At 39.4% G+C, this 27870-nt stretch overlaps 1 protein-coding gene across 2 annotated transcripts in view; it reads left to right on the top strand.

The window, feature by feature from the left end:
• The window catches only part of CCDC170 (coiled-coil domain containing 170), a 91965-nt gene that overhangs the window by 32318 nt on the left and 31777 nt on the right, over positions 1 to 27870 (top strand). For both annotated transcript variants that reach the window (XM_046668798.1, XM_046668797.1), the window contains exons 4-6: positions 965 to 1109; positions 4198 to 4383; positions 24972 to 25289. In XM_046668798.1, coding sequence (XP_046524754.1) covers positions 965 to 1109; positions 4198 to 4383; positions 24972 to 25289 — 649 coding nt within the window. The remainder of the gene's footprint in view (positions 1 to 964; positions 1110 to 4197; positions 4384 to 24971; positions 25290 to 27870) is intronic.

The following is a 27870-nucleotide window of genomic DNA, read 5'->3' as shown; positions in this document are numbered from 1 at the left end:
TTAAAGATATATTGATGTTGGTCTTTTATTGTTATACATTTTTCTAAATAGAAATATGATATGTTTTTGAGTATATGCAATTATATGCTTTGTTAATCTTTGAATAGAGTGAAAGAATTTGCAGTAAACACTCAACATGTTAAAAAGGGAAAGCAATAATCACGTTTATTATCTAGGGTACTGAAAAAATGATACCAAATTACCAAAATGATTCTAATTTGCCTTTAAAATATGTCCATTTTTTGATGATCTAAAAGCATTAGAAATAGACCCTGCTATTTTAGCAAACCTATCGGAGATTTGAAATAAAATATTCAGAGCGGGGCATAAATAAGTGATTTTCCTTGATTGGGCCATTCCAACACTCTTTGAAAACTCTGGGTGTATGCAGACTATAATGAGCTTTGCTGGTGATTGAACACCTCTTTTCCAGAGGTGGGAACAACTCGTGCTCTTGATGTATTTTTTTTTATAGTTATGCTTGACCATGAACCAGGGAATGCCTAACTAACCCTTATCGATCACTGTATAGCATTGGAAAATAAAAGGAAGCATGGTCTCCTAAAACTAATGTAGTAGCACTGTCCGCCTTTATGGGGCCCAACAGAGACCCATGACTATATGGATCCATGTGTGATCTAGAGACTTTCCTGCCACTTCGGCAGATCCTGGAAGATCGGGGACAGGCGGCAAAGAGTCTGTCTCCCTCGCTGTTACTAGATCTAAGATGCCATGAAGATGTTGCTACATTTCTGTGAAGTGTCAGTGCCCAGAATTGCTTCCAGGTTTTTCCATCTCTTACAGGGCTTGCGCGACAATGATGTGCTCTGTGTCTGGGAAGCTGTGTTGTGTTGAAAATGATGATTAGTTATTCCTCGCCGAGAGCTTGAGTTCTGAACTTCGTTTGGTGAATGTTAATCTTCTATGGTGTTAAAACTTGACTCATTTCTTATTTGCTTGATAGAAAGTGTTTAAAGGAAAATGAGAAGAATATGAATCAAATCTCAACGAATTGCAGGAAACGTGAGGAATTTCTAGCGCAACTTCATGACTGCTTAGATCCAAACAAGGAAAATGGAGCGGCGTCAGAAGAAGACGTCGTTCTGAAGGTGTTTGTATGCGAGTTAAAGAGCCCACAACTTCAGTGTCCTTCTGACATGTGCCATGAAAGCAAGAGCTGCGGTTGAGTCTAGGGGTGGCAGGAGAATGGGACTTTGGCCCAAATGTAGCATTAATATACTGTATGACCTGGGACAAACCATATCACCTCTCTGAGCCTCAATTCCAAGATCCTTTCTAGCGTTATTTGGGATTAATTATCCTCTAGATTAATTGTTTCGTCTAAAATATATTTAGCTTGTCAATATAATTAATTATTCATTTTAATGATGTATTTTAGGAAGATTTTTGTTTGTTTGTTTTGGTTATACACAGAAATACACACATACCCAACCAAAAACAAAACCAACTGTGTGTCATATTGGGGATACTTATTGAATATAAGGTTAAGATTAATTCTAAAGTACTTTTTAATTTTACATTGGAACCAAATAATGAAAATCCTGCTTTAATGGTAGGTTGCCATTAAGATGGAAATTAGTTATATCAACTGAATAATTCACGTGGCCCATAGTGACGCATCAGGGCACCTGAAAGTGTTTGAGCGCTCACCACATCTTTGTCATCCACACACCTTTTGTATCCTTGCTTCCTGATGGGTTTCCATGCAGTCGTTCTTAAAGGCCACTTCTCAGTTGTTTATTAGGAAGTTTCCCAGGAACTCTCTGAAAGCTGCAAAATGGTTTCATCTTACTTCTGGAAGTGTTGACTTCACCGATGGGTTTTGGTAGCTGAGGCCTAGATCTGTCTGATACCCTTGAGGGTGCCAGATGCGTCTTCTCCTCCTCCTTGTTGCTAATATGTGACCAGGAGCCTGGCTGTCAAAGTCGACAGTATAGTTTGGGGGCTTGCCTTTAAAGCCAAGTGGTGGGGAAAAGAACAGGGAATTCAGAAGCTCCTTCCTTTACGACATGCTTTCCCACATCAGGGACGATCTGCAGATGCTAATCTGCGTGTTGATACTATATTAATCATCCCTTTTTATTTTCTGTATTTCTAACCTTTGACATCTGGGGCCTTGCTGACCCAGGAGGGACGGCCGCTCCCAGGGTCAGCCAATTCCTAGAAATGACTCTCCTTGGAGCAAACCAACTAACCCAGAACCCACACCCCAATCACTTCTTCTATCAGGCTCTCACACTCTGGGCCACTAGCCACCTGCCCTGATCACCCCAGGGCCAGGTACCAGACACCTAGGGACAGCTCCTACACTACAGAGCCTGTTGAAATTATTCGAACTAGCCAATCCCAAGCCTGCTTACGCTGCCTCACCCATTCCTTCCTGTGGAATACACAATTTCCCCTTGCTCCTTCTGTCTCCTACTGACCCTGGTGCTCCCCGTGTGGTCCTGCATGGCATGGGTACCCCTCCTCTTGGGAACTGTGAGTAACAGACTATCTTTGCAGTGGCAACTGTCTCCTGATCTATTGGCCTCATCATATCTGAATGATAATAGAACTTGCATTTGAAAACACATATTAGGACCCTAGAGCTTTAGCATCCCCATGGCTTGAACAGGAACCTGTCTTAAAAGAAAATCACTGGCCAAGAGCAAGAAGGCTGCTGTCTTGATCAGCACTCACTAAGCGTTCCCCTGAGAAGTGGACCAAAGCCACTCCTTTAATTTCAAAGCCATTTCTTCACTTTCATAGCCATCATAAACACAAGGGTTCACACTCCCAAGGAAACTTGGTGGAAAAGAGGCATTCCTAAGAACTTGTTTGACATTCATTCACTTCTCAAATACTTCGCGAGTGATGACTGCATGCTTGGCACTGTCTGGGTGCCGAGGATACAGCAGGGAGTGAGACGAGACTAAGTCTGTGCCCTGCTGGAGCTTTCGTTATCGTGGGGTAAAGACGGAGAGGAAAGAAACAAATATCTAATATTATCCCCCATGGTGAAAGGTGCAACAAAGAAAAACAAATCAGGCTACGGGGACAGAGAGCAAATCCGGTAGGAGGCTGGGACGCCAGCTTAGGCAGACCGGCTGAAGAGTGCCCTTTGAGGGGGGGACTCATGAAGGATGTTGGGGAGTGAGCACACATATAAGAGGAAAAGTGTTCAGGAGAGAGGGAACAGCCCTAAGTTGGAGCAGGGCACCCTGTTGGCACCATGAAGATGAACGGTTTGTCACTTTTACAGAGAGTCTTAACAGAAATGGGGAAATTCAGGTCTTCCTATAGTGTCCCCTGGCCTTACAGAGTGAACTTGTCTGCATGGCTGGTTCCCTGCTGCTAAGGAGCCTGGTTTGTTTTCCCTCCTTGTAAATCTTACATATCTTACTAATGCTCCCGCTTGACAATTCAAATGCATAGCATAGAGAGCGAAAGCCCTGCTAACCCCAATGATAACCACTGCTTGAGCATGTTATCCAGGATTTTTCTTTGCTTATATTAATTACAGAGGTTTTTTTTTTCTGGTGAGGAAGATTGGCCCTGAGTTAACATCTGTGCCAATCTTCTTCTGTTGTATGTAGGATGCTGCCACAGCATGGCTTGATGAGCAAGTTGTCTGTAGGACCGTGCCTGGGATCCGAACCTGGGGACCCCAGGCCGCCAAAGCCTAGCATGTGAAATTAACCACTACACGACTGGGTGGCCCTGGGATTTTTTTTTTTTTTTAAAGAGAGTCTTGTCTTCTTCTCTGTCTTTCTGCCACCCACCTCAGCCAGGTAGCACCTTGCTCACAGCTGGTGCTGGCCGACGTGGCGTGAATAGAACTCCCTCGCTCCCTCACCTGCCGTAACCTCTGTAGAACATTGCTTCTTGATTATTTAGCAGCCAGAGCCTGCTGATGCTTGTTCTGTTGGAAAGCTTTTGGTTGAACTCTCATCATTGTTACTTTGTGGCTGGCTACCTTTTGATTAGTTTTAATTCGGCTGCCAGGTTTGCACATAACGACAGTGTTTAGAAACTGCCTTTGAAAATGTGATCTTTTGAGTGGATGGTGGGATGGTGCTTTCATTGTTTTCATATGCAAATGCAGTCAATGAGGTATATAGATCAGAGTTGCTTAGAGAAAGTGGGGCGAAATTGTTGATTTTTATGAGATGGCTGTAATTGCTTTCTCTTCAGCTTAGAGAGCTGTGCAAGGAAAATGCATTCATGAAAGGACAAATTGTTACTCTTGAAGAGACTATAAATGTCCATGAGATGGAGGCAAAAGCTAGCAGAGAAACGATCCTGAGGCTGGTTTCAGAAGTAAACAGAGAGCAGAAAAAAGCGGCCTCCTGTATTGAAGAGAAAGATAAGCTGAACCAGGTACAGTATGCGAAGTGTGTGTGCATATGTGATCATGTTTATGGAGCAGAAATTGAAAAGGAGATGTGGGTGAGCACACCAGCATCACTGACCACAGTTTCAAAAGGCTGCTCTCCGCAGGAGGGCTGGGGGCAGCCTGGGGTTCAGTGACTTCAAGAGGCCACCTGACACATAGTTTTTCTAATTAGAAAAAAAGAAATACAAAACACTTAAAAGTAAACAGTTTGTAAAGAATATGTCTTACTTTTGTTCAACTTTAAGGATTTCTTTTTTCAATTATTTTATAAAGGTCATATTGGTTTATAACATTGTGTATTTCCAGGTGTACATTATTATATATCAGTTTCTGTATAGACTGCATCGTGCTCACCACCATTAGTCTAGTTTTTATCTGTCACTGTGCATATGTGCCACTCTACCCCTTTTGTGGACCCCCAATCCCCTTCCCTTCTGGTAACCACTAATCTGTTCTCTTTGTCCATGTGTGTATTTATCTTCCACATATGAGTGAAATCATACAGTGTTTGCCTTTCTCTGTCTGGCTTATTTTGCTTAACATAATACCCTCAAGGCCCATCCATGTTGTTGCAAATGGGACGATTTTGTCTTTTTTTAAATAGCTGAGTAGTACTCCATTGTGTTTACATACCACATCGTCTTTATCCATTCATCGGTTGATGGGCACTTGGGTTGCTTCCACGTCTTGGCTATCGTGAATAATGCTGCAATGAACATAGGGGTGAATAAATCTCTTTCAATTGTTGATTTCATGTTCTTTGGCTAAAACCCAGTGGTGGGATAGCTGGATCATATGGTATTTCTATTTTTAATTTTTTGAGAAATCTCTATACTGTTTTCCATAGTGGCTGCACCAGTTTGCCTTCCCACCAGCAGTGTTTGAGGGTTCTCTTTTCTCCACATCCTCCTCCAACACTTGTTATTTCTTGTCTTGTTAATTGTAGCCCTTCTGACAGGTGTAAGGTGATATCTCTTTGTAATTTTGATTTGCTTTCCCTAGTAATTAGTGATGTTGAACATCTTTTCATATACTTGTTGGCCATCTGTGTATCTTCTTTGGAAAAACGTCTGTTCAGATCCTCTGCCCATTTTTTTTTTATTGGGGTTATGATAGTTTACAGCATTGTGAAATTTCAGTTGTACATTATCATTTGTCAGTCATCTTATCAGTGCACCCCTTCATCTTTGTGCCCACCCCCCACCTGCCTTCCCACTGGTAACCACTAATCTGTTCTCTTTGTCCATGTGTTTGTTTATCTTCCACATATGAGTGGAGTCATACAGGGTTTGTCTTTCTCTATCTGGCTTATTTTGCTTAACATAATACCCTCAAGGGCCATCCATGTTGTTGTGAATGGGACGATTTTGTCATTTTTTATGGCTGAGTAGTATTCCATTGTGTGTGTATGTATATATACACACACATCTTTATCCAGTCATTAGTTGATGCGCACTTAGGTTGCTTCCATGTCTTGGCTATTGTGAATAATGCTGCAATGAACATAGGGGTACGTGAGTCTCTTCGAATTGCTGATTTCAAGTTCTTTGTATAGATAGCCAGTAGTGGAATGGCTGGGTCGTATGGTAGTTCTATTTTTAATTTTTTGAGAAATCTTCATACTGTTTTCCATAGTGCCTGCACCAGTTTGCATTCCCACCAGCAGTGTATGAGGGTCCCCTTTTCTCCACATCCTCTCCAACATTTGTTATTTTTTTGTCTTGGTTATTATAGCCATTCTAACGGTGTAAGATGATGTCTTAGTGTAGTTTTGGTTTGCATTTCCATCAGTGATGATGAGCATCTTTTCATGTGCCTATTGGCCATCCATATACCTTCTTTGGAGAAATGTCTGTTCATATCCCTTGCCCATTTTTTGATAAGATTGTTTGATTTTTTGTTGTTGAGTTGTGTGAGTTCTTTGTATATTTTGGAGATTAACCCTTTGTTGGATATATGATTTGCAAATATTTTTTCCCAATTAGTGGGTTGTCTTTTCATTTTGATCTTGTTTTCCCTTGCCTTGTAGAAGCTCTTTAGTCTGATGAAGTCCCACTTGTTTATTCTTTCTGTTGTTTCCCTTGTCCAAGAAGACATGGTGTCCAAAAAGATCCTTTTAAAACTGATGTCAAAGAGTGTACTGCCTATATTTTCTTCTAGAAGTCTTATGGTTTCAGATCTTGCCTTTAAGTCTTTGATCCATTTTGAGTTTATTTTTGTGAATGGCGTAAGAGAATGGTCTATTTTCATTCTTTTACATGTGGCTGTCCTGTTTTCCCAAGTTGAAGAGACTTTCCTTTCTCCATTGTATATTCTCACCCTCTTTGTTAAAGATTGGCTGTCTGTAGATGTGTGGTTTTATTTCAGGGCTTTCAATTCCATTCCATCAATTTATGTGTCTTTTTTGGTGTCAGTATCATGCTGTTTTGGTTACTATAGCTTTGTAGCATATTTTGAAGTCAGGGATTGTGATGCCTCCAGCTTTGTTCTTTTTTTCTCAGGATTGCTTTGGTTATTTGGGGTATTTTGTTGTTCCATATAAATTTTAGGATTCTTTTTTCTATTTCTGTGAAGAATGTCATTGGGATTCTGGTTGGAATTGCATTGAATCTGTAGATTGCTTTAGGTAGTATGGACATTTTAACTATGTTTATTCTTCCAATCCATGAGCATGGAATATCTTTCCATTTGTTTATGTCTTCTTCAATTTCTTTCAATGATGTTTTCTAGTTTTCAGTGTATAGATTTTTCACCTCCTTGGTTGAATTTATTCCTAAATGTTTTATTCTTTTTGTTGCAGTTGTTAATGGGATTATATTCTTGACTTCTCTTTATGTTTGTTCATTGTTAGTGTATAGAAATGCTGTTGATTTTTGTAAGGTGATTTTTTTACCCTGCAACTTTGCTATGGTTGTTGATTATATCTAATAGTTTTATGATGGATTCTTTGGGGTTTTCTATATGTAGAATCATGCCATCCACAAGCAGCAAGAGTTTCACTTTTTCCTTTCCAATTTGGATAGCTTTTATTTCTCTTTCTATTTCTTTGGCCTAATTGCTCTGGCCAAAACCTCCAGTACTATGTTGAACAGGAGTGGTAAGAGTGGGCACCCTTGTCTGGTTCCTGTTCTCAGAGGGATGGCTTTCAGTTTTTCACCATTGAATATGATGTTGGCTGTGGGTTTGTCATATATGACCTTTATCAAGTTGAGTTACTTTCCTTCTATGCCCATTTTATTCAGAGTTTTTATCATTAATGGATGTTGGATCTTGTCAAATGCTTTCTCTGCATCTATCGAGATGAACACGTGGTTTGTATTCTTCCTTTTGTTAACGTGGTGTATCTCATTGATTGATTTGCGGATGTTGAGGCATCCCCGTGTCCCTGGAATAAATCCCATTTGATCATCGTGTATGATCCTTTTAATGTATTGCTGTATTCGGTTTGCCGATATTCTGTTCAGGATTTTTGCGTCTAAGTTCATCAGCTATATTGGCCTGTAATTTTCCTTCTTTGTGTTGTCCTTGTCTGGTTTTGGTATCAGGATGATATTGGCCTCATAGAATGAGTTAGGAAGTGTTCTGACTCCTTCAATTTTTTGGAATAGTTTGAGAAGGATAGATATTAAATCTTTGAATGTTTGATGGAATTCTCTAGAGAAGCCTTCTGGTCTTTGACTTTTGTTTTGGGGGAGGTTTTTGATTACTGTCTCAATGTCTTGTGATTGGTCTATTCAGATTCTCTATTTCTTCTTGATTCAGTTTTGGGAGGTTGTATGAGTGTAAGAATTTCTCCATTTCTTCTAGGTTATCCAATTTGTTGCCGTGTAGTTTTTCATAGTATTCTCTTATAATCTGTTGTGTTTCTGTGGTATCTATTGTAATTTCTCCTCTTTCATTTCTGACTTTATTTATTTGAGCCTTCTCTCTTTTTTCTTAGTGAGTCTGGCTAAGAGTTTGTCGATTTTGTTTATCTTCTCAAAGAATAAGTTCTTAGTTTCATTGATCTTTTCTACTGTTTTTTTTTTAAATCCTCTATTTCATTTATTTCTGCTCTAATTTTTATTATTTCCCTCCTTCTGCTGACTTTGGGCTTTGTTTGACTTCTTTTTCTAGTTCTGTTAGGTATAGCTTAAGATTAATTATTTCATATTTTTCTTGTTTGTTGAGGTGGGCCTGTATTTCTCTAAATTTCCCTCTTATAACCACTTTTGCTGCATCCCACAAGAGTTTGTATGCTGAATTTTCATTTTCCCCACAGGTATTTTTAAATTTATCCTTTGATTTCTTCATTAATCTAATGGTTGTTTAGTTTCCATATATTTGTGGCTTTCCTGGATTTTTTTCTTGTACTTGATTTCTAGTTTCATAGCATTGTGGTTGGAAAAGATGCTTAATATGATTTCAATATTCTTAAATTTATTAAGGCTTTCCTTGTTTCCCAGCATATTGTCTACCTTTAAGAATGTTCCATGTGTACTCGAGAAGAATGTGTATTCTGCCGTTGTTGGATGGAATGTTCTATGTGTATCCATTAAGTCCATCTGGTCTATTGTTTCATTTAAGGCCACTGTTTCCTTGTTGAATTTGTGTCTGGGTTATCTATCCATTGACGTAAGTGGGGTATTGAGGTCCTGTACTATTATTGTGTTGCTGTGAATTTCTCCCTTTAGGTCTGTTAATAGTTGCTTTATATACTTTGGTGCTCCTGTGTTAGGTGCATATATTAATAAGTGTTATTTTCTCTTGGTGTAATGTCCCTTTTATCATTATATACTGCCTCTGTTTGTCTCTCATTTTCTTTTTTATCTTGAAGTCTGCTTTGTCTGATATAAGTATGGCTTGTACCTGGTTTCTTTTGCTTGCCATTTGCTTGGAGTATCATCTTCCATCCTTTCACTCTGAGTCTCTGTTTGTCTTTAGAGCTGAGATGTGTTTCCTGGAGGCAGAATATTGTTGGGTCTTGTTTTTTGATCCATCCAGCCACTCTGTGTCTTTTGATTGGAGAATTCAATCCATTGACATTTAGAGTGATTATTGATATTTGAGGGCTTAAAACTGCCATTTTATCTCTTATTTTCCAGTTGTTCTATATTTTCCTTTTTCTCTTCCCTTGTATTTCTGACAGCCATTTCAGTTTTATGGTTTTCTGTGATGGTTTTCTCTTTATTTAGGATTTGTGGCTGTATTCTGACTCTTTGTTTAGTGTTTACCATGAAGTTTGTATAAAAGATCTCATAGCTGAGGTAGTCCATTTTCTGATAGCCTCTTATCTCCATTAGCCTAAGCAGATTGCATCCCTTTCCTCTTCCCCTTCTGAGTTATCGTTGTAACAAATTCTTCTTTTTTCTCTTGTGAGTTTGTGACTAAATTGAAGTGTGTATAGTTATTTTGATGCTTTCTTTCCCTTTATCGCCTATGTTATTAGTAAGTGTTTGATAACCTATTATGATGGAAAGCTTCAATTTTCTGATTTTGTCTGTCTATTTATCTTCTGGCTCTAAGCTCTGTAAACCTTTGCCTTTTGTTTCAGGTAGGAGGGCTGCCTTCATCATATCTTGTACAGGAGGTCTAGTGGTGATGAACTCCCTCAGCTTTGTTTATCTGGGAAAGCTATTATTTCTCCATTGTATCTGAAAGAGAATTTCACTGGATAGAGTATTCTTGGCTGAAAGTTTTTGTCTTGCAGTATTTTGAATATATCATTCCATTCTTTCCTAGCTTTTAAGGTTTCTGCTGAGAAATCCACTGAGAGCCTGATAGGGGCTCCTTTGTAGGTTATTTTCTTCTGCCTTGCTGCTCTTAATATTTTTTCTTTGTCATTGATTTTTGCCAGTTTTACTATTATATACCTTGCAGAAGGTCTTTTTGCATCGATGTAATTAGGAGTTCTATTGGCTTCATGTACTTGTAAGTCTATTTCTTTCCCCAGGTTTGGGAAGTTCTCAGCTATTATTTCATTGAATAAATTCTCTGCTCCTTTCTCCCTCTCTTCTCCCTCTGAAATACCTGCAATCCTTATATTGATTTTCCTAATTGAGTTGGATATTTCTTGGAGAATTTCTTCCTTTCTTTATAATCTAGTTCTCTCTCCTCTACCTGAAGCATTGCCATATTTCTGTCTTCTAATTCACTAATCCTATCCTCCATAACATCAGCTCTATTTTTTACAGTTTCTAGATTACTTTTTATCTCATTAATTGTGTTCTTCATATCCAGAATTTCTGTTTGTTTTCTTTTTAGAGTTTCAGTCTCTTTGGTGAAATATTCCTTCTGCTCATTAATTTTATTCCTGAACTCATTGAACTGTATTTTTGAGTTTTCTTGTAACTCATTGATTTCTTTATGACAACTATTTCGAATTCTCTGTCATTTAGATTGTAAATTTCTGTGACTTCAGGACTGGTTTCTGGAGACTTGTCATTTTCCTTCTGGTCAGACATATTACTGTAGTTCTTCACATTGTTTGATGAATTGGTCCTTTGTAGGTGCATTTGTGGTAGTATCAGGTTGTAGATTCCACCTGCCACCTCTGGTGGGGACACAGGAGCTGTTTCCTGATCTCACCCCATCTGCTGGAGTTGTGCAGGTAGGGCTACTCTGTGTTCACCTGGGCTGGCCCCAGCTGTTCTGCAGATGACACTCATGTGGGCAGGGCCTCTGCACTTGGTGGGTAGGTCAGGCATTTTAGGTAGGGCCTCTGTGCTTGGTAGGGGACTGGCTGAGCTGCTGCACACTAAGCAGGAGGGGCTCCTATGTAGGGGCTTAGCCACCACTTGGTGGATCCCATGGGCTCCTGTGTTCCACAGGTGAGGGCGCCTTCCAAATGGGCAAGGAGCATTCTCACCTGTGCTGCATTTGTGGGTGGGTGCCTTCACAGGAGCTCAGCTGCCACCACTTGGTGTAGAGCATTCCCACTGGTGGGGCTGCTGTGGCATGGTGGGTGCTCCCACGGGCTGGGCTGCAACTCCAAAAGTGTTTGTGCAGGCCAGGCTGTCCCTGCCTCCTCTTACAGTTGTGTGGCTGTCATATTTTCATTTTCATTTGTCTCCAGGTATTTTTTTTGATTTCTCCTTTGATTTCTTCATTGACCGAATTGTTCAGTAGCATTTTGTTTAATATCCACATATCTGTGGCTTTTCTGATTCTCTTCCTGTAGTTGATTTCTAGTTTCATACCCTTATGGTCAGAAAAGATGCTTGGTATTATTAAAATCTTCTTAAATCTATTGAGATTTGTTTTGTGGCCTAATATGTTTTCTATCCTGGAGAATGTTCTATGTGCGTTTGAAAAGAATATGTATTCTGAACTTTTGTGATGGAATATTCTGTATATATCTACTAAGTCCATGTGGTCTAATGTGTAATTTAAGGCCAATATTTCCTTGTTGATCTTCTGTTTGGATGACCTATCTGTTGGTATAAATGGGGTGTTAAAGTCCTCTACTATTATTGTGTTACTGTCTATTTCTCCTTTTATGTCTGTTAATAATTGCTTTGTATATTTAGGTGATCCTATGTCGGGTGCATAGATATTTACAAGTGTTAAATCCTCTTGTTGGATTGTTCCCTTTATCATTATGTAGTGTGCTTCTTTGTCTTTTGTTACAGAGTTTGTTTTAAAGTCTATTTTATCTGATATAAGTATTGCTACGCCAGCTTTCTTTTCATTGCCATTTGCATGGAGTATCTTTTCCCATCGCTTCACTTTCAGTTTGTGAGTGTCTTTATGTCTGAAGTGTGTCTCTCTTAGGCAGCACTTATATGGGTCTTTTTATTTTTTATCCAATTGGCCTCCCTATGCCTTTTTATTGGAACATGTAGACCATTGACAATTAAAGTAGCTATTGATAAGTGTGTACTTATGTACTTATTACCATCTCGTTACTTTTTTTCTGGGTGTTCTAGAAGTTCTTCTCTGTTCCTTTCTTCTTCTCTTGCTCTCTTCCCTTCTGGCTTGATGGTTTTCTTTAGCATTATGTTTGATTCCTTTCTCTTAATTTTGTATTATGTTTGATTCCTTTCTCTTAATTTTTTATGTGTTTATTATAGCTTCTGGTTTGTGATTACCATGAGGTTCATATATAATAACTTATTTATATATCAATCTATATTAAGTTGATGATCTCTTTAGTTTGGCCTCTTGCTAAAAGCTCTACTCTTTTACTCCCATTATCCCACAGTTTATGTTTTTTATATCATATCTAACCTTTTTTTTTTTTGTGTGTGTGTATCCATTACCCTCCTATCCTGGAAATAGATAATTTTAGTACTTTCATCTTTTGACTTTCATATTATCTTCGTAGGTCGTTGATCTGCTACCTGTATTGTATATTTGCCTTTACTAGTCCTTTTATTGCTTTATAAAAAGTAATTTTCTTATTCCTTTTTGTGGTCTTCTCTTTCCCACTTAAATAAGCCCCTTTAGCATTTCTTATAAAACTGGTTTCTTGGTGATAAACTTCTTTGGTTTTTTGCTTGTTTGGGAAACTCTACCTCTTCTTCCATTCTGAATGATAACCTTGCTGGATAGAATATTCTCAGTGGTAGGTTTTTTCCTTTCTGCACTTTAAATATCATGCCACTCTCTTCTAGCCTGTAAGCTGAGAAGTCAGCTGATAGCCTTATGGGGTTTCCCTTGCATATAACTTGTTGCTTTCCTCTTGTAGCTTTCAGGGTTCTCTCTTTATATTTAATTCTTGACACTTTAATTAAAATGTGTTTTGGTGTGGGCCTCTTTGGGTTTATCTTCTTTGGTGCTCTCTGTGCTTCCTGTACCTGGATGTCTGTTTCCTCCTTTAGGTTAGGAAAGTTTTCAGCTATTATTTCTTCAAATAAATTCTTTGCCTCTTTATCTCTCTCTTCTCCTTCTGGGACACCTATAATACGGAGGTTAGAGTGCTTGATGTTGTCCCAGAGGTCCCTTAGACTGTCCTCAGTCTTTTAAATTCTTTTTTATTTTATTTGATCAGCTTGGGTGATTTCCTCTAGTCTTTCATCCAGCTCACTGATCTGTTCCTCTGTATCATTGACTCTGCTATTAAGTCCCTCCAGTGAAGTTTTCATTTCCAATATTGCATTCTTCATTTCTGACTGGTTCTTTTTTATATTTTCCATGTCTTTGTTGATGATCTCACTATGTTCATCTATTCCTCTCCCAAGATCAGTGAGAACCCTTATGACTTTTTGTTTGAACTCTTTCTCAGATAGAATGTTTATTTCTGTTTTTTTTTAGTTCTTTTTCTGGCGTTTTGTCCTATTCACCTACTTGGAATGTATTCCTTTCTTTGTGCTTATATCTATGTATTATGTGGGTGTATCAGCTACATCTCCTGATCTTGGAGAAGTGGCCTTATGAGGCCCAGCAGTGTGCTTCCCTCTTATAACCAGTTCCAAATGTTCCAGGTATGTCCCTTGTGTGGACTATGTGTGTCCTTCTGTTGTGGCTGGGTTGCTCTTGCTACAGGTGCCCAGAGAGGCTAGGCTGTTACCCTGGCTGGCTTGTTTTAATGCTCAGCTGTGTGTGGCTGCTATGGACCCTTTGGCCACTTTATTGGGTATAGGAAGCCCCAGCACAAGCAAGGTCTAATAGCACATTCCTGTTGCAATTTTTCTGTTAAGTGAGTAGGCTCCCAGAGTGGCTGATTGCTAGGTTCAGGGGCTTACAATTGCTGTAGGCCTCTGGCCTGCAAAGCTGTTGTCAGTTCTTTCAAGATTGCAGCTAAGTGGGGCTGGCTCGATGCATAGGAGCACCCAACTATTTCAAGCTTTGGAAGGTGGAGCCAATCCCCTATGGAGCTATTTGAGAAGCACAAGTCTGCTGCAGCTGACAAGCCCCACCACCCGCAGGGCCGCACATCCTGTCAGCATAGTCCCACCCCATGTGCATGCCCTGACCCACTAAAGCAGACCCAGTTGCCCCACTGCAGAGGCCCCACACACCCCACTGAATGCTACACACTGTACTTGCTCCTTGCACATGCCCTGCCCCCAGAGGTGGATTCACATGCCCAGCTGCAGAGGTTCCAGCCACTCTGTCTATGTGGGCCAAAAGTTGCCTGAGGACTTGCTCTTGGGTGGGGCCTTCCCTGGCTGAGCTGGATTAAATCAGTGCTCTAGTCGGGGGGTAGGGGGCAGACCCCTGCACTAAAATCCAAGGGAAGAATTCCAATGGCATCTGTGTCAGCACACTTGCACTAAGTCACATAAATGGCTACTGCCAATGTCTCAATCCCTGGAGAGGTCTCACCTCTCACTGAGATGCACCCAGAACCTATCAGGTGAGTCTCTTTTCACCAAAGAACTGTGCATCTTTCTTTCTGGTTATTTTAGGTTACTTCTGAAACAGGTGAATTTGTGCATGGGCCCTTTTAAGAGTGGGCTCCCCCCCCCCCCTTATGTCCAATAGCTTTTCTGGGGTTATTCCCTCTTGTGGTTAATAGCCAGCGAAGCCAGATATTATGACACTCATCTTGGTTATGCTGAGTCCAAAAGCTGTTAACACTCCTCCACTCAGGTTCCCTGCTCCTCCAGGGAAGGCTGCATACCTTAGGTTTGCTCCTGGCCAGGAGTGAAGTGTCGTAGCTTGTGAAAGTGGCTTTTTTTCTCTACACAAAGGAATTTCTGCCTCTTCCACCTCAGTCAGCACTGTCCCTTGTTGTGGGGTTCTTTTTGTCCAGTTTTCAGTTCTCTTTCAGGGGTAATTGTTCCAGCAGTAGTTGTAAATTTGTTGTGTCTGAGGGAGGAGGTGAGTTCAGAGTCTGCCTATGCTGCCATCTTTGTTGAACTCCTCTGGCAGGTTATTTCTTTCCCCCTTGACCTTACCTAGCAGTGGTATCATTTGTTGATTCTTGTCTGGATTAATTTACACCAGGCATGGCAACATGGTAACACTCTAATTTTATCATTCCTTCTACTCATTAGCTGGCATTCTTCCATAAAGACAAGATTTTTATTTTTTTCTTTTCAGTTCTAGGGACACACGGATTTTTATTTGCTTATTGTGTTACAATCAATTATTCTTTTTTTGGTGCTTCAGATCCACCAAGTTTCTCTAGTAGGAGTCCTTTCAAGATGGTCTCTGTGACCATGTCATCTGATTCCTTTAGTCTTTCAACACTTCCTTGCTTTCTGATAGAATACGATATCTTAGCCTCACTTAAAATTTCCAGGCCACAGAACTAAATAAGCTTATTCTCAAAGGACCTTTGGCTCTTTTTACTGGGAAATGCTGCTTAGAAAGCAAGATTTAGGCTTTAGGTGTGCTCATTGCTATTGGAATATCATTTCTTTCAGTGGATAGAGCTGGAAATACATTTTTAGTAATTAGTACTGATATTTTTAATTAAAAGTAATATTCTAGATTTTTCTTAACATCTTTCATTTTATATTAGTATCTTTTGAATCCTAATAATAATATTTACTAATTTGCTTTGTCTTATATTATACATAAAATTACTTCAGATTTGCACTTTCAATATTTGACCCATCAATAAACCTTCTAAGTAAAGTTTAAGGCTCTCAGACTTTTTACGTTAATACTGTCAACAATGATTAGTTTAATAGTCTTCAGTAGTCGATCACTTACCATTAGCATAGTCATTGTGCTAAAGCACTCAAAGAGGTTATGTACTTTGCTCAGTCATTGTGCTAAGTGCTCAGAGAGCTTATGTACTCTGCTGAAGTTCACACAGCTATTAAGTGTCAATGCTAGGATTTGAACCCTGGTCGTTACATTATTGTGCTTTCATCAGTAATCCCCTTACATATATATTCACATCTACATCCTACATACAAGTCTGATACCAAATACTATTTATCAGTAAAACAACAACAGTAAGTAGCCATGCAAATTTCCTCAGTGAAGGAATAACTTTAATTCAATTACAAATAGTAGTTATTAAATTATCAAACCTTGAAAATTATGAAGAACTTAATATTTACCTATAAAAATGGATTTCTGGAGATTAGCAGTAGGAAATGAAAATGTGTTGTAAGAGCACATTAAAAAACCAGGATTTATTCCTTTTCTTATATAAGCGTTTTTACTTGTAAATGACTGATGCAGTGTTGTTCAGACTTTGGAAACACATTCACTTTGGGATGAAGTTCCTGCCAAAATAATAAAAATCGTAAAAAAAAATATGGGCAATAAAAAGTTGAGTTCTTTAATAAAGTGCTCATTCATAGGAGTATGACTCCAAAGATTTACTAGTGAAAAATACTGTCAAGTGGTTTTGCTGACACATTAATGGGCTCGAGAAGAGTCTTCATAATGCTTTCTAAAGCTCTGTTTTTGAGGTAGGAAACTTGCTTTATTAGTGGAGTCCAGAATGACTGCAGACGTGGAAGCTTCTGCAGGGCTGGGATGCTCACTCTACCAAACTCAGATTTTCTGATTTCCTTAATGATTCTATTAAGTTACTTTATGAAAATTTCCCAAATAAAAATCCAGGTGATTTATTATACATATGGAAAATACATTATTTGAAAATCTTTAGTAGGCAATATTAAAGTATGTTTTAAAAACTATCAAAGATTGATACCTTTTCCCTTAGTTGTCTTGAAATAATCCAATATTGAGGAAAGTAGTCACTTTACCTACACAGGCCACATACATGTTTCCCACAGACTATACACGTTCCAATCAGTGGATCCAAAACTCAGCTTACATATTGGATTTCAAACAGCTTCTTTTCCTCATATGGTTCACATTTTGTTTACTTCCAATAACTAGAATTGAAGCTAGGAAAGAATACTTGTTTTGGATTCAGGCAGGCCTGGTTTGGAAAGATACCCCTTCTGGTTTGTTTTTCTGCAGTCATGTGTGTAGGAGAGGAGAGCATAAGAGACATGATGAACAGAGTGGCTAAGAGGCCAGGCTCTGGGGCTTCTCTCTGGGCTCCAGAACCGTTTGTCCGTGTGACCCCAGGCGTCTGACTTATCTCAGTTTCTTCTCTGTAAAATAGGAAAATAATGTAAGGCTCTATCTCTTACAATCACTATTAGGATTGAACGATATAATCTACATGAAGTCGTCAGGATAAGCCTAGTGCATAATTGATGTTCAGTGTTTTTGTTTCCCTCTCTTATTTGTATTTTCTTTTATCTAGGGATTAAAATAAACATATGCTTATTTTAGGATTACAGGCATATGGAAATAGCTCCTGGAAGTGAGAAATTATTAGCTAGGATAAATTACTAAAATAATAAAAGATCACTTTACAATCCCAGCATCATAACATTGGAAGTGACCTTAAGGTCTTTTAGAATCTAAATCATCTAACTCTCTGTGTGAAATAAGAATCATCTTTCTAATGTCCCTGCATGGCTAGTGTCCAGCCTTTCCTTGAACTCCTCCAGAAGCAGGGAACTCACTACTGTTCAAGGAGGTCCGCCTCCTCTGGGCAGTCTAACTGTTTGACAGTTCCTCACCGTAGCAAGTCAAGATCAGCATCCTATAGTTCACGTCCTCATCCTGGTTCTATCTTAATGAAACTGTACAGAATAAACGGCAATCCCTCTTCTTATGGCTACTCTTCACGTATCTGAAGACTATTTATCATGAATTTCTAAGTCTCTTCTTCTATCTGAACAGCCCAGATCTTTCAAACTTTTCTTACTTGAACCTTATTTCTTATCAATTGTGAGGTTTGGTGAGTTCTAGCCTTTGGGTGAGGAATTAAAATGAAAATAAACACTAAAATAATATCTGCTCATATTATAAAAAGTTAAAACTGTTCATAAGACTCTGAAGAAAATTTAAAACCTTCTCTCCTTCCCCTTCTAGCCTTACTTTTACACTCTTGCATTGACTTTTGATAATTACCATTGACTCTAAAGTTATACATTTCTATTCCTGATTCACCAATATGAGATAGTGCTTTTAGACTTTCTGCTATGAAATATGAGGAATTTAATGCCTCCTGCCTTTTTGTGTGTGTGTGTGAGGAAGATTGGCCCTCAGCTAACATCTGTGCCCATCTTCCTCTATTTTGTATGTGTGACGCCTACCACAGCATGGCTTGATGAGCAGTGCCTCAGTCCGTGCCCAGGATTTGAATCTGCGATCCCTGGGCCGCCAAAGTGGAGCACGTGAACTTAACCACTATGCCACCAGGCTGGCCCCTACCTCCTACTCTTTTACTCCCCTCTTTTTCCTCCCAATTTTTATTATATCATTGTATTTACATTGTTACAGCTTGTAATATTTACATTCTGTTCGGTAACTATAAGTCTTCAATGGTTTGTCTTTAGGTTCATTTGACACATTTAAAATAAATGAGAACAATATTTAAAATAACGTGATTACATCAATCTTTTTATTATGGCTTTAGCCCTAGCATGTGATGCCGAACCCATTCCATTTTGACAACGTCTCTCTTAAAATTTCCAGATGGGAACTGTCCATGGTCCTCCCGGCACAGTCTGGCCAGTCCAGGGCAGAGCATCTGCAGCGCTCAGTGAAGCCCAGGAACACGCTGGCCTCGTGGGCAGCTAAATTAACCTTAACTTGTAGGGAGTTTGTCAGAAATGAGAATTTCTAACATAAGCCAAATTCTTATTATTTTCCAAGGTTGATGATGTCATGGGGACAGCTCAGATTTGTGAAGGTCTTCCACATTTTGAAGTAAAATGTTCCTCTACAGCTTTCACTCCCTTCGATCGTGGGTCCAAGCAGAACCGACCTAACTCTCCTTCTACATGATTGTCTTTCTATTATTTGAAGACATTTTCAGGTTAAATGTTCTAGTTCGTTTCATATTTCCTCTAAGAATATGATTTCAAGACTTCCGCCATTCTCCTTCCTAAACTCTGAATGTACTCTAGTCTGTTTTTTTCCCAACTATCTGTGGGAAGGGTCAGTGTTTCTTTATTTCCAATTCATTGCTGACTGATACTTTTGTAAAGTCATTAAAAATGAATTAATAGAGAAAATTATTTAAAAAGATATATGAGGCACAAGTCTAACTGTTAAATATTAGAAGCTAGAGGCATAAAATTCAATTTCAATAAATATAATCAGAATAAACATGGGGAAAAGAAAAGAATTACATAAACTGTACACATTCTTCTTTGAAAATACGTGTGTGGGCTTAATATAGAGAATACTATTAAACTGATAGTATTTTGTCATTCTGAAATTGCATTTGAACAAAAAGTTATTACTGAAATCCTTTTATTAAAGTCATATGTGGTCACTTGGAACAAATACCACTTATGCCAATATTTAAAGTTTTATTGTGACAATGAGCTAGCTTCTTGCTTCTTCTTCTTTTTTTTTTTTTGAGGAAGATTAGCCATGAGCTAACATCTGCTGCCAATCCTCCTCTTTTTGCTGAGGAAGACTGTCCCTGAGCTAACATCCGTGCCCATCTTCCTCTACTTTATATGTGGGATGCCTACCACAGCATGGCTTGCCAAGTGGTGCTATGTCCACACCGGGGATCCAAATCGGCGAACCCTGGGCCACTGAAGCAGAACGTGTGCACTTAACTGCTGCGCCACTGGGCCAGCCCCAAGCTTCTTGCTTCTTAACTTACGTCATTTTGGTTGTATTGATGACAATGTTACATGCAGGAGATAATGTATGTTAAAACTGTTTCTATGTTTCGCTTTTAAAGCACTTACAGTAGACAGCCAGTCTCACAGAGGCTTGTTGACAATAGAAGAGGTTTTAGGGCAATTTCAGCTAGCTCAAGATATTTATTTGCAACTTGTATCCAAAATTAAACAAACGTTGTGCTTTCAAAAATCCATCTTCAGTTCTCCATCTATAGACAGTTTTATCACTTTATTGCGTAAAGGTATTGTTAAATTTAAGTGATCTTTTGATGGAAATTTAAATTAACTTTTGATGAAAGAAATGGATTCTGGATCTTACATACTTTTTTCTTTTAAGATTTTATCTTTTCCTTTTTCTCCCCAAAGCCCCCTGGTACATAGTTGTATATTTTTAGTTGTGGGTCCTTCTAGTTGTGGCATGTAGGATGCCACCTCAGTATGGCCTGGTGAGCAGTGCCATGTCCTTGACCAGGATCCGAACCAGTGAAACCCTGGGCCGCCGAAGCAGAAAGAGTGAACTTAACCACTCGGCCTGGGGGCAGCCCCAAACATACTTTTCACTTTTGGATTATAGTTGGCAACCCACCTTAAAATATCACATGTAGTAATGTGTTCCTACTTGCACAACAGAAATGAGGCTCATGTCACGTGCCCTTTAACTTGTGAGTTCAACGAAACCGGAATGGGTCCATATCTTGTTAAAAAATTGATGTCAATGCCCTTATCCACAGAAAAGTACTTGGTAAAACCTGAAGCTACTTGCTAAGCTACTTACATTTCACCTAAGTCATGAATAAACATCTTATATAACAATATAAGATTATTAAATTCTTATGGTACGAAAAAATCGATGTCAAATTGCTATAGAGATTACTAAACTCTTGTTCTTAATTTCTCAAATTACGTTGTCAGGACTGGGAAGAGTGTCAAGAGTGGCACTAGTCTGTAAGTTGCCTTTTGAAAAGCACCACTATGGACGGGTTTTATCTATGTTAGAGTTTGAATCTCAAACTCAAAACTCCAGGTTTGGTCTAGTTTGAGGGAAAAGCAGCAGGACATCACCTCCCTTGTTTTAGATACTTTACGTCTACCAATGCAGCCTAAGCTTAGCGTGTGTGTGTGTGTATGTGTTCATAACACTATTGATTCAGAATTTTAAATGGACAAAGTTCCCTAGGTGTTGTCATAGTTGTCACTGTTCTGTCACATCTTCCTTCCATTTCTGCCTACCAGCTGCAATTCCCTTCAGCAGAGATGATCAAAATTGGCATTTGCTTGTGCATATTTCTAGAGATCCTCTTTTTTTTCTTTTTGGTAAGGAAGATTGGCCCTGCGTTACCATCTGTTGCCAATCTTCCTCTTTTTGCTTGAGGAAGATTGTCCCTGAGCTAACATCTGTGCCAATCGTCCTCTATTTTATATGTGATATGCTGCCACGGTAGGGCTTGATGAGCTTGATGAGCAGTGTGTAGGTCCACGCCCAGGATCTGAACCTGTGAACCCTGGGCCATTGAAGCAGAAGAGCACAGACTTAACCACTAGCCACTGGGCTGGCCTGAGATTCTTTTCATGTAGGTACAAATGGTGCTAGACACATGGTTAGGCACCTTAATTGTTTTTTACTAACTATATCTTGGAGAGTTGTCCATATCAGGATATGAAAAGCTTCCTCACTTCTTTCTAAGACTACATAGTGTCCTATGGTACGGATGTCTCCTGTTTGTGTAACCAGCCACCTGTCAATGAATATTCATGCAGTACCTAATCTTTTGCTACATTGTAATTGACTAACTTCACATATACCTCATTGTCCGTGTTTGGTAACCGATCCCACAGATACATTCTTAGGACTGGAATTGCAGGGTCAAAGGATATGTGCATCTCAAATTTTGTTAGATCCTTATGCCAAAATTGCACCTATTCACACTTCATCCAGCAATGTATGAGAGTGTCTATTTGGGGGAATTTCTGAGTTTATTTGTTAATCTTATTTGCGGTAGGTAGAAGTAACCAACTGATTTTTAATTTTACAAAAGTTGTCTAGAGTTGAATGAATTAAGCTCAAGCCAGAAGTTCTCTGCTCTGAGGGCAATCAATTGTAGTTTTGAGAGGCAAGTTGAGCTCATGCACATCCTGATCCGTATCACAGTTAGCAGCATCATAACAGAAATCAGTTGTGTTTCAAAAACACAAACCTTTGAATGGCTTCATTATTTAACGCAGACACATTTAATTGGGAAGCTAAATTGAATGCCTTAATCATATTATTTACAAACGTTTTTGTTAAAAGTAATTGTGAAGGGGTCATTATTCATTTGTTGCATTAGTAAGACTGAATCTAAAGATTTGTTAATTAAGAACATTTGTTTTAAGTGAGTCCCATCACTGTCTCTATAAGGGTCTATCCAAATCTGCAAATGCAGTTTCCTCCGTGGAGGTCAGCCCTGATTTTTCTCGGAGGGAGCTCCTGGTTTCTTGTTCTGTGTGTCAGTGTGGTCTGACAGCAGTCCCCAGGTCCTGGCCAATGCTACCGATGTCTCATTACTTCAGTGTGTCCTTGAGGTAGCCACGCAACCCGACTCCACTCCAGCCGCTTCCTCCTGATAGCACTACAGGTAATTGCATTTGTGGACTAAGGACATCTGTTTCCAGCAGGTCAGCTCAGGGCCCCTGAATCACAGTGCTGGGGGAGCGGCCGTCCCCAAGGCCTTGTCACTGGCTCCTGAGTCCTGTGTTTCACACGAGAAATAGTTCAGTGGGCTGACACGTGTCCGGAAAAGAAGTTTGACCTGCTGCCATGTGCCTCTGTAGTCTGGGATCACAAATGAATTTTCTGATTTTTATTAGATGTAAATGTGGGAAGTTTGAATTTGTGAGCGCACTGTTCTGGCCCTTGTCTCTCAGGCAGTGAGCTGACCATCTGACAACGGGGTGGAAAATATTCCTCACGGCTGAAATATTGCATTGTGTGTGTTGGTCTCCTGGTACCAGCTGCCAGTTGACTAGCTTACTCCAAACTGATACTAAGTCTATAGTGCTCAAGCCTCTGATATGTTTTTTGTGTATTTTGAGGACCTTTTGTAAATACTTGGATAAAAACATCACTCTATTGGTCATGGCAATGCCTCTCTTTAGCTTAAGGGGGTTTCTTTGAATATAAAAGTTAATATATTATATTCTATAGGCTTTTAACCCAGGGGAGAAGAGTTAAGTTTCATCCCTGCATCATTGAATTTAGGACCTCAATTTTCTATCCACACATTAAATTGTAGTTTCTAAGTAAAATATGGACCCAATTGATCACCAGTGCTGACACTGCTTAGTCTAATTGAGCAGCTGTTGTATTACTATCTGAAAAGAAATCTGTGACGTGTTTGGCAGCCAGCCCCGGTGACCTAGTGGTTAAGTTCAGCACGCTCTGCTTTGGTGGCCTGGGTTCTCTTCCTGAGTGTGGACCTACATGACTCATCTGTCAGTGGCAACGCTGTGATGGCGGCTGACATGCAAAATAGAGGAACACTGGCAACAGATGTTAGCTTAGGGCGAATCTTCCTCAGCAAAAAAATAAAGAATAAAAAAATACACTGAATTGGTGATAAAGTGCTCTTGAGCTTTACTTTAAGGGCCATAATTTAATTAGCAGCAGGAGTGGGGCTTCTCTGCAAAGAGGACTAGTTTGGAAAGGGAGTGGGGAAATGAAGCTGTTGCCAGGACCCTGAGAAGCTAAGCATTTCACAGAATAATGTTCCATAATTGGTTTAGTTATTACATCTCTGAAAAGGGCAGACTTCTAACTACCTCCCCAGTCCATGACTTTTCTTTCAAATGGATGCCTGAGACTTCCTGGATTTAAAAAAATCACCATAAGAAAAAAAAAAATAAGATGCTCTCTTTTCTATAAAAAGTAGCAAGTAGCATTTCAAGCAACATTTTTCCTGTCTCCAAGATGTTGGTGGAGATAAACTCCTTTTAATGGCCAGTTCTACAGCAAAATGGATGTTTGCAACTGGCCAGTTTAGAATCTGTTCTTCAAAGCTATTGTTCCTTTTTAGATATTTTTGCCCCAACATACTATTTTTAATAAAAAACCAAATATTTTTTGCCAGTTAACTAGGCTGCAATACTATAGCAGTGGTTAACCAACTGCTTAATCTTATTTGATGTGAATTCATGTCTTGTGGAGCTTGATGTCAACATGTGTTTTTTTTATATAATAATTTTAAAGATGGCCCTTTCATGACTCTTTGGATCATTCTGGATTTTGGCAAATAGAAGTAGGTGCACAGAGAACCCTCCCAATGCCCTTCATTATTTTTATGAACCTAATCATACGTATTATATTAGTTAAAATTATTCTTCTCAGTGTGGTACTTTATCTCCCTCTGTTTTCAGTCCTCCCACCCACCAAATGGCTAGTTGTTTCATCTCCTTCAGGTTTTATTGGCATCAGTCTTGTCTTTATGAGACAAGAGGATACATAGTCAACGAGTATTGAAAGAAAAATCTGATTCTTCTTTACACAGTGATGTCTTTAGGAGAATCCTACTCTATTATTTAGAATAGTATTAAGGAGACATCTTTATTCAAATAATTTTTGGTTCCTAGTTAGGGCTTATGGTTTACTCAAAATCAATTTCCGTGTGTACCAAGCTTGAGAACAGACAGTTCTGTAAGCATATGCTACCTCTGGACTGAATCTACTAGCATGTTAGCCAACAATTTGTTTTTATTAACTCTTTCTAGAGGTCCACAAAGAAAAGTCTTATATGTCAGTGTTCTTTTTTTTTTAACATCTCTTTTCTCTTTTAGACACCTAAATTAACCTGACATCACCTTTACAATTTAATAACTTTATGAAGAGAGGATAGGAAACTTAGAGTTAAAAATGGAATGAGCACTGAACTCTTAACTCCTTGAGGTCATTAGTAAGCAAAGTAAGTGATAAGAAAATGCACATGTCCCTAATTGGCTGCTAATGTTACTGTCTTCACTGTCTGTGGTTATATTAGGACTTGCTCAGTGCTGTGGAGGCGAAAGAAGCTTTGGAAAGGGAAGTTAAGATCTTCCAAGAAAGGCTGCTTGCTGGCCAGCGGGTCTGGGAGGCCTCGAAGCAGGAGCTGAGCCTGTTGAAGACAAGTTCCTGTGAACTGGAGAAGAGTTTGAAGGCCAGTGTGGATGCAGCCGCGGCCTCCCAAAGCCAGCGCTCCTCATTCAGGGAGAAAATCGCAGCCCTCCTTAAGGGTAGCATGGGCCTGACGAGGTCCACTGAGGACGCCATCCTGGAGGGGATTCGAGAAATGGGCAGCCAGGAAGAGAGCAGGAAAAGGGTGAGTGGGTAATGGCGGCTTCTAAGTTTTTTAAGCACAGTAAACTCATTCATTTAGCATCTCAATAAATGAGATGTCTAAGTTACTTCAAAGTATCATTTAAATGTGGGTTTATGACTTTCAATTATACATCATACTTACCAAGCCCCGACAGTCACTCAAGTGATAGCTAACCACGATGCGGGTTCTGGAGTCAGAGTGACCCCGTGCTGAATCCTGTCTCTACTGCAAACTCACTCACTCCAGGGGTGACCTGGGGCAGGTCCTGAGATTCCAGCCTCTGAGATTTAGTTTCCTCACCTGCTGTACAGGGACAGCCCAGGTTATCTGAAACCCTTGGGGCCCGATGTGTTTTTGAACTCAGAATGTTTTAGGGTTTACAAAGATAAAATCGTACACAGAAAGATAATAGAGAAAGCAGTCTTATGCATTCACCCTCATTGGGGTCTGGGGCAGCACCCCATAATCAGCCACATTCATGGTTCTACAGCAAAACCGGGAGCAACTCTACCACTGGGATTCACCCGGACTATGACTAGCCTCAGGTCACCTCAGGTCAGGGTTGGCTGCCAAATCCAGCCAGGTCAAGCTCTGCCAGCAAATGCGTTATGGAAAAAAACTGTGAGTTTTCAGCTCCTTTTGGAGTTTAGAATTGCACTGAAGGGTTCCTAGACCTGTAACAGTATGTGCCTCATAAGGTTATGGCTTGTTGTAAGCATTAAACGAAAAAAAAAGTTGTGAAGTCCTTAATCCACTTTCTGGCAAATGACAATGATAAATAATAACTCTTGCTGCCCTTTCTTGTCCTCGCTCTCCTCCTCCTGTTTGCAATACGTTGGTGCCCAGAACAGTTTTTTAGGGGACCCATTTAACAAGTGGAGAAAAATGGCTTAATTCACATAAACCACTGAAGCTTTTTAAATTTTATCTTGTTATACTATTAATAATTCTCATTTTCTATAAAGCTTTGCTTAGCAGAGTCAACTTCAGCCCGACTCTATTTAAATTATCATCAAATTTAAATTGCTGAAGTCCTATGTAATGAGGTTTTAAAGTAAATAATATCCAAATTCTATGTATAATTCCATGAGACTATTTCTTCTACTGAGTTCATGCTTTGCTCAAAAAGAGAAAATGCACTTTTCCATCTTTTATTGTTCCTAAGAAACTTGGAGAGATCACTGACTCAAAGTTCAGGGTTGCATTTCTAAATTTCCTTTAACAATAAAACACTTTGAACTCCCTTTAGAAATTCTCCAAAATTCACGTGTGCTGTAGGAGCAACCCTGGCGACTCCTTTGTCTGAGCATCAGATTCCCTTTGTAGATATAAAACGTCCATCCCTGTACCATGTGTGGGTCTCTGAGAGTAACTAGTTTTTCTCGTGATTCGGTACACACATAGGTGCTGGACTCGGGGAGGAAATTATTTCCAGGACTGAGAAAAACTCCATCAAGTTATTTACCTTGAATAGTAATAGACGCTCTTCAATAGCTAATGGTTCTGTGCCATTTCATTTTGTTGCTTCCTTCTACTTCTCCAAATGTTTTCCTAAAACTATTTTCCTTCCAGCTTGTGTAACACGGCATAAAATTGTCAGCATGATGTATATGTTTATTTTCTAAAGCAAAATGATGTAAATTGGTTAAGCTGGATGCGCCTTCCCCCACTCCCCATAAAAATTAGAATGATTCAGAGTCTTTTCAGTGCCTTTGTCTGCCTCTGCTACCCTGTAATTTTTTTCAATAGCTGCTTTCACTATTTAAAAGCCTGAAATCAAGCATATAGCTGGTGTCTTGGGTGACTCATCTTCAAGTAAAATCAGGAGAAAATGGATTTCGTATATTGTCTTAGAAATGTTTCTGAAGAATGGGAGCTTTACAAATTGATGAGTCTGTTTGTTGAGGAGGCTGCCTCCCCTTGCCAGCTGCCATGGTTTAAACACACAGTTGACAGTTGAGTAATACCCATATGAAGGCCAATGGTGGTTCAGCTTGGGCCTGGCAAATTCTCCACTTCACTTGTCAGCTCCTACCGCCTGAACGCTGCTTTTCTTTTTACCCCTTTGTTAGTCATTTTCACTCTCCTGTGTTTGCAATTCTCAGTAGAATTCCGGACACCACCCACACTTTTTCAGTAGGTCATTTCTACTTGTTGCTTGCTTTCCTGCTTATAGCAAAATCTGATTTCCTTTTTGGAAGCTTTACTGTATTTCAGAACAGAATTTCTCAGCCTTGGCACCTTTGACCTTTGGGGCTGGCTAGTCCTTTGTTGTGGGCACTGTAGGATGTTTAGAAGCATCTCTGGCTTCTACTTAATAGACACCAGTAGAACCCTTTCTCTCCCCAATTTGTGACAATGAAAGATGTCTCCAGACATTGCCAAATGTCCTTGGGGGGCAAAATCGCCCCCAATTGAAAACCACTCTTTTAGAGGAATATTCCACTGTTGGGTTCCCAAAAATTCCTAATGAATATTTAGATGTTATTTAGCCTTGAAATTTGAGGACACATGTAGCAGGTGTTTTTTGAAATAGCGATTTGCACAATGACAGAAAGTTGTGACATTTTCAGATTTCAGT

The sequence above is a fragment of the Equus quagga genome, chromosome 8 (assembly GCF_021613505.1).
Source record: "Equus quagga isolate Etosha38 chromosome 8, UCLA_HA_Equagga_1.0, whole genome shotgun sequence".
NCBI classification, from domain to species: Eukaryota; Metazoa; Chordata; class Mammalia; order Perissodactyla; family Equidae; genus Equus; species Equus quagga.
This window is presented reverse-complemented; position numbering and strand designations above follow the sequence as displayed.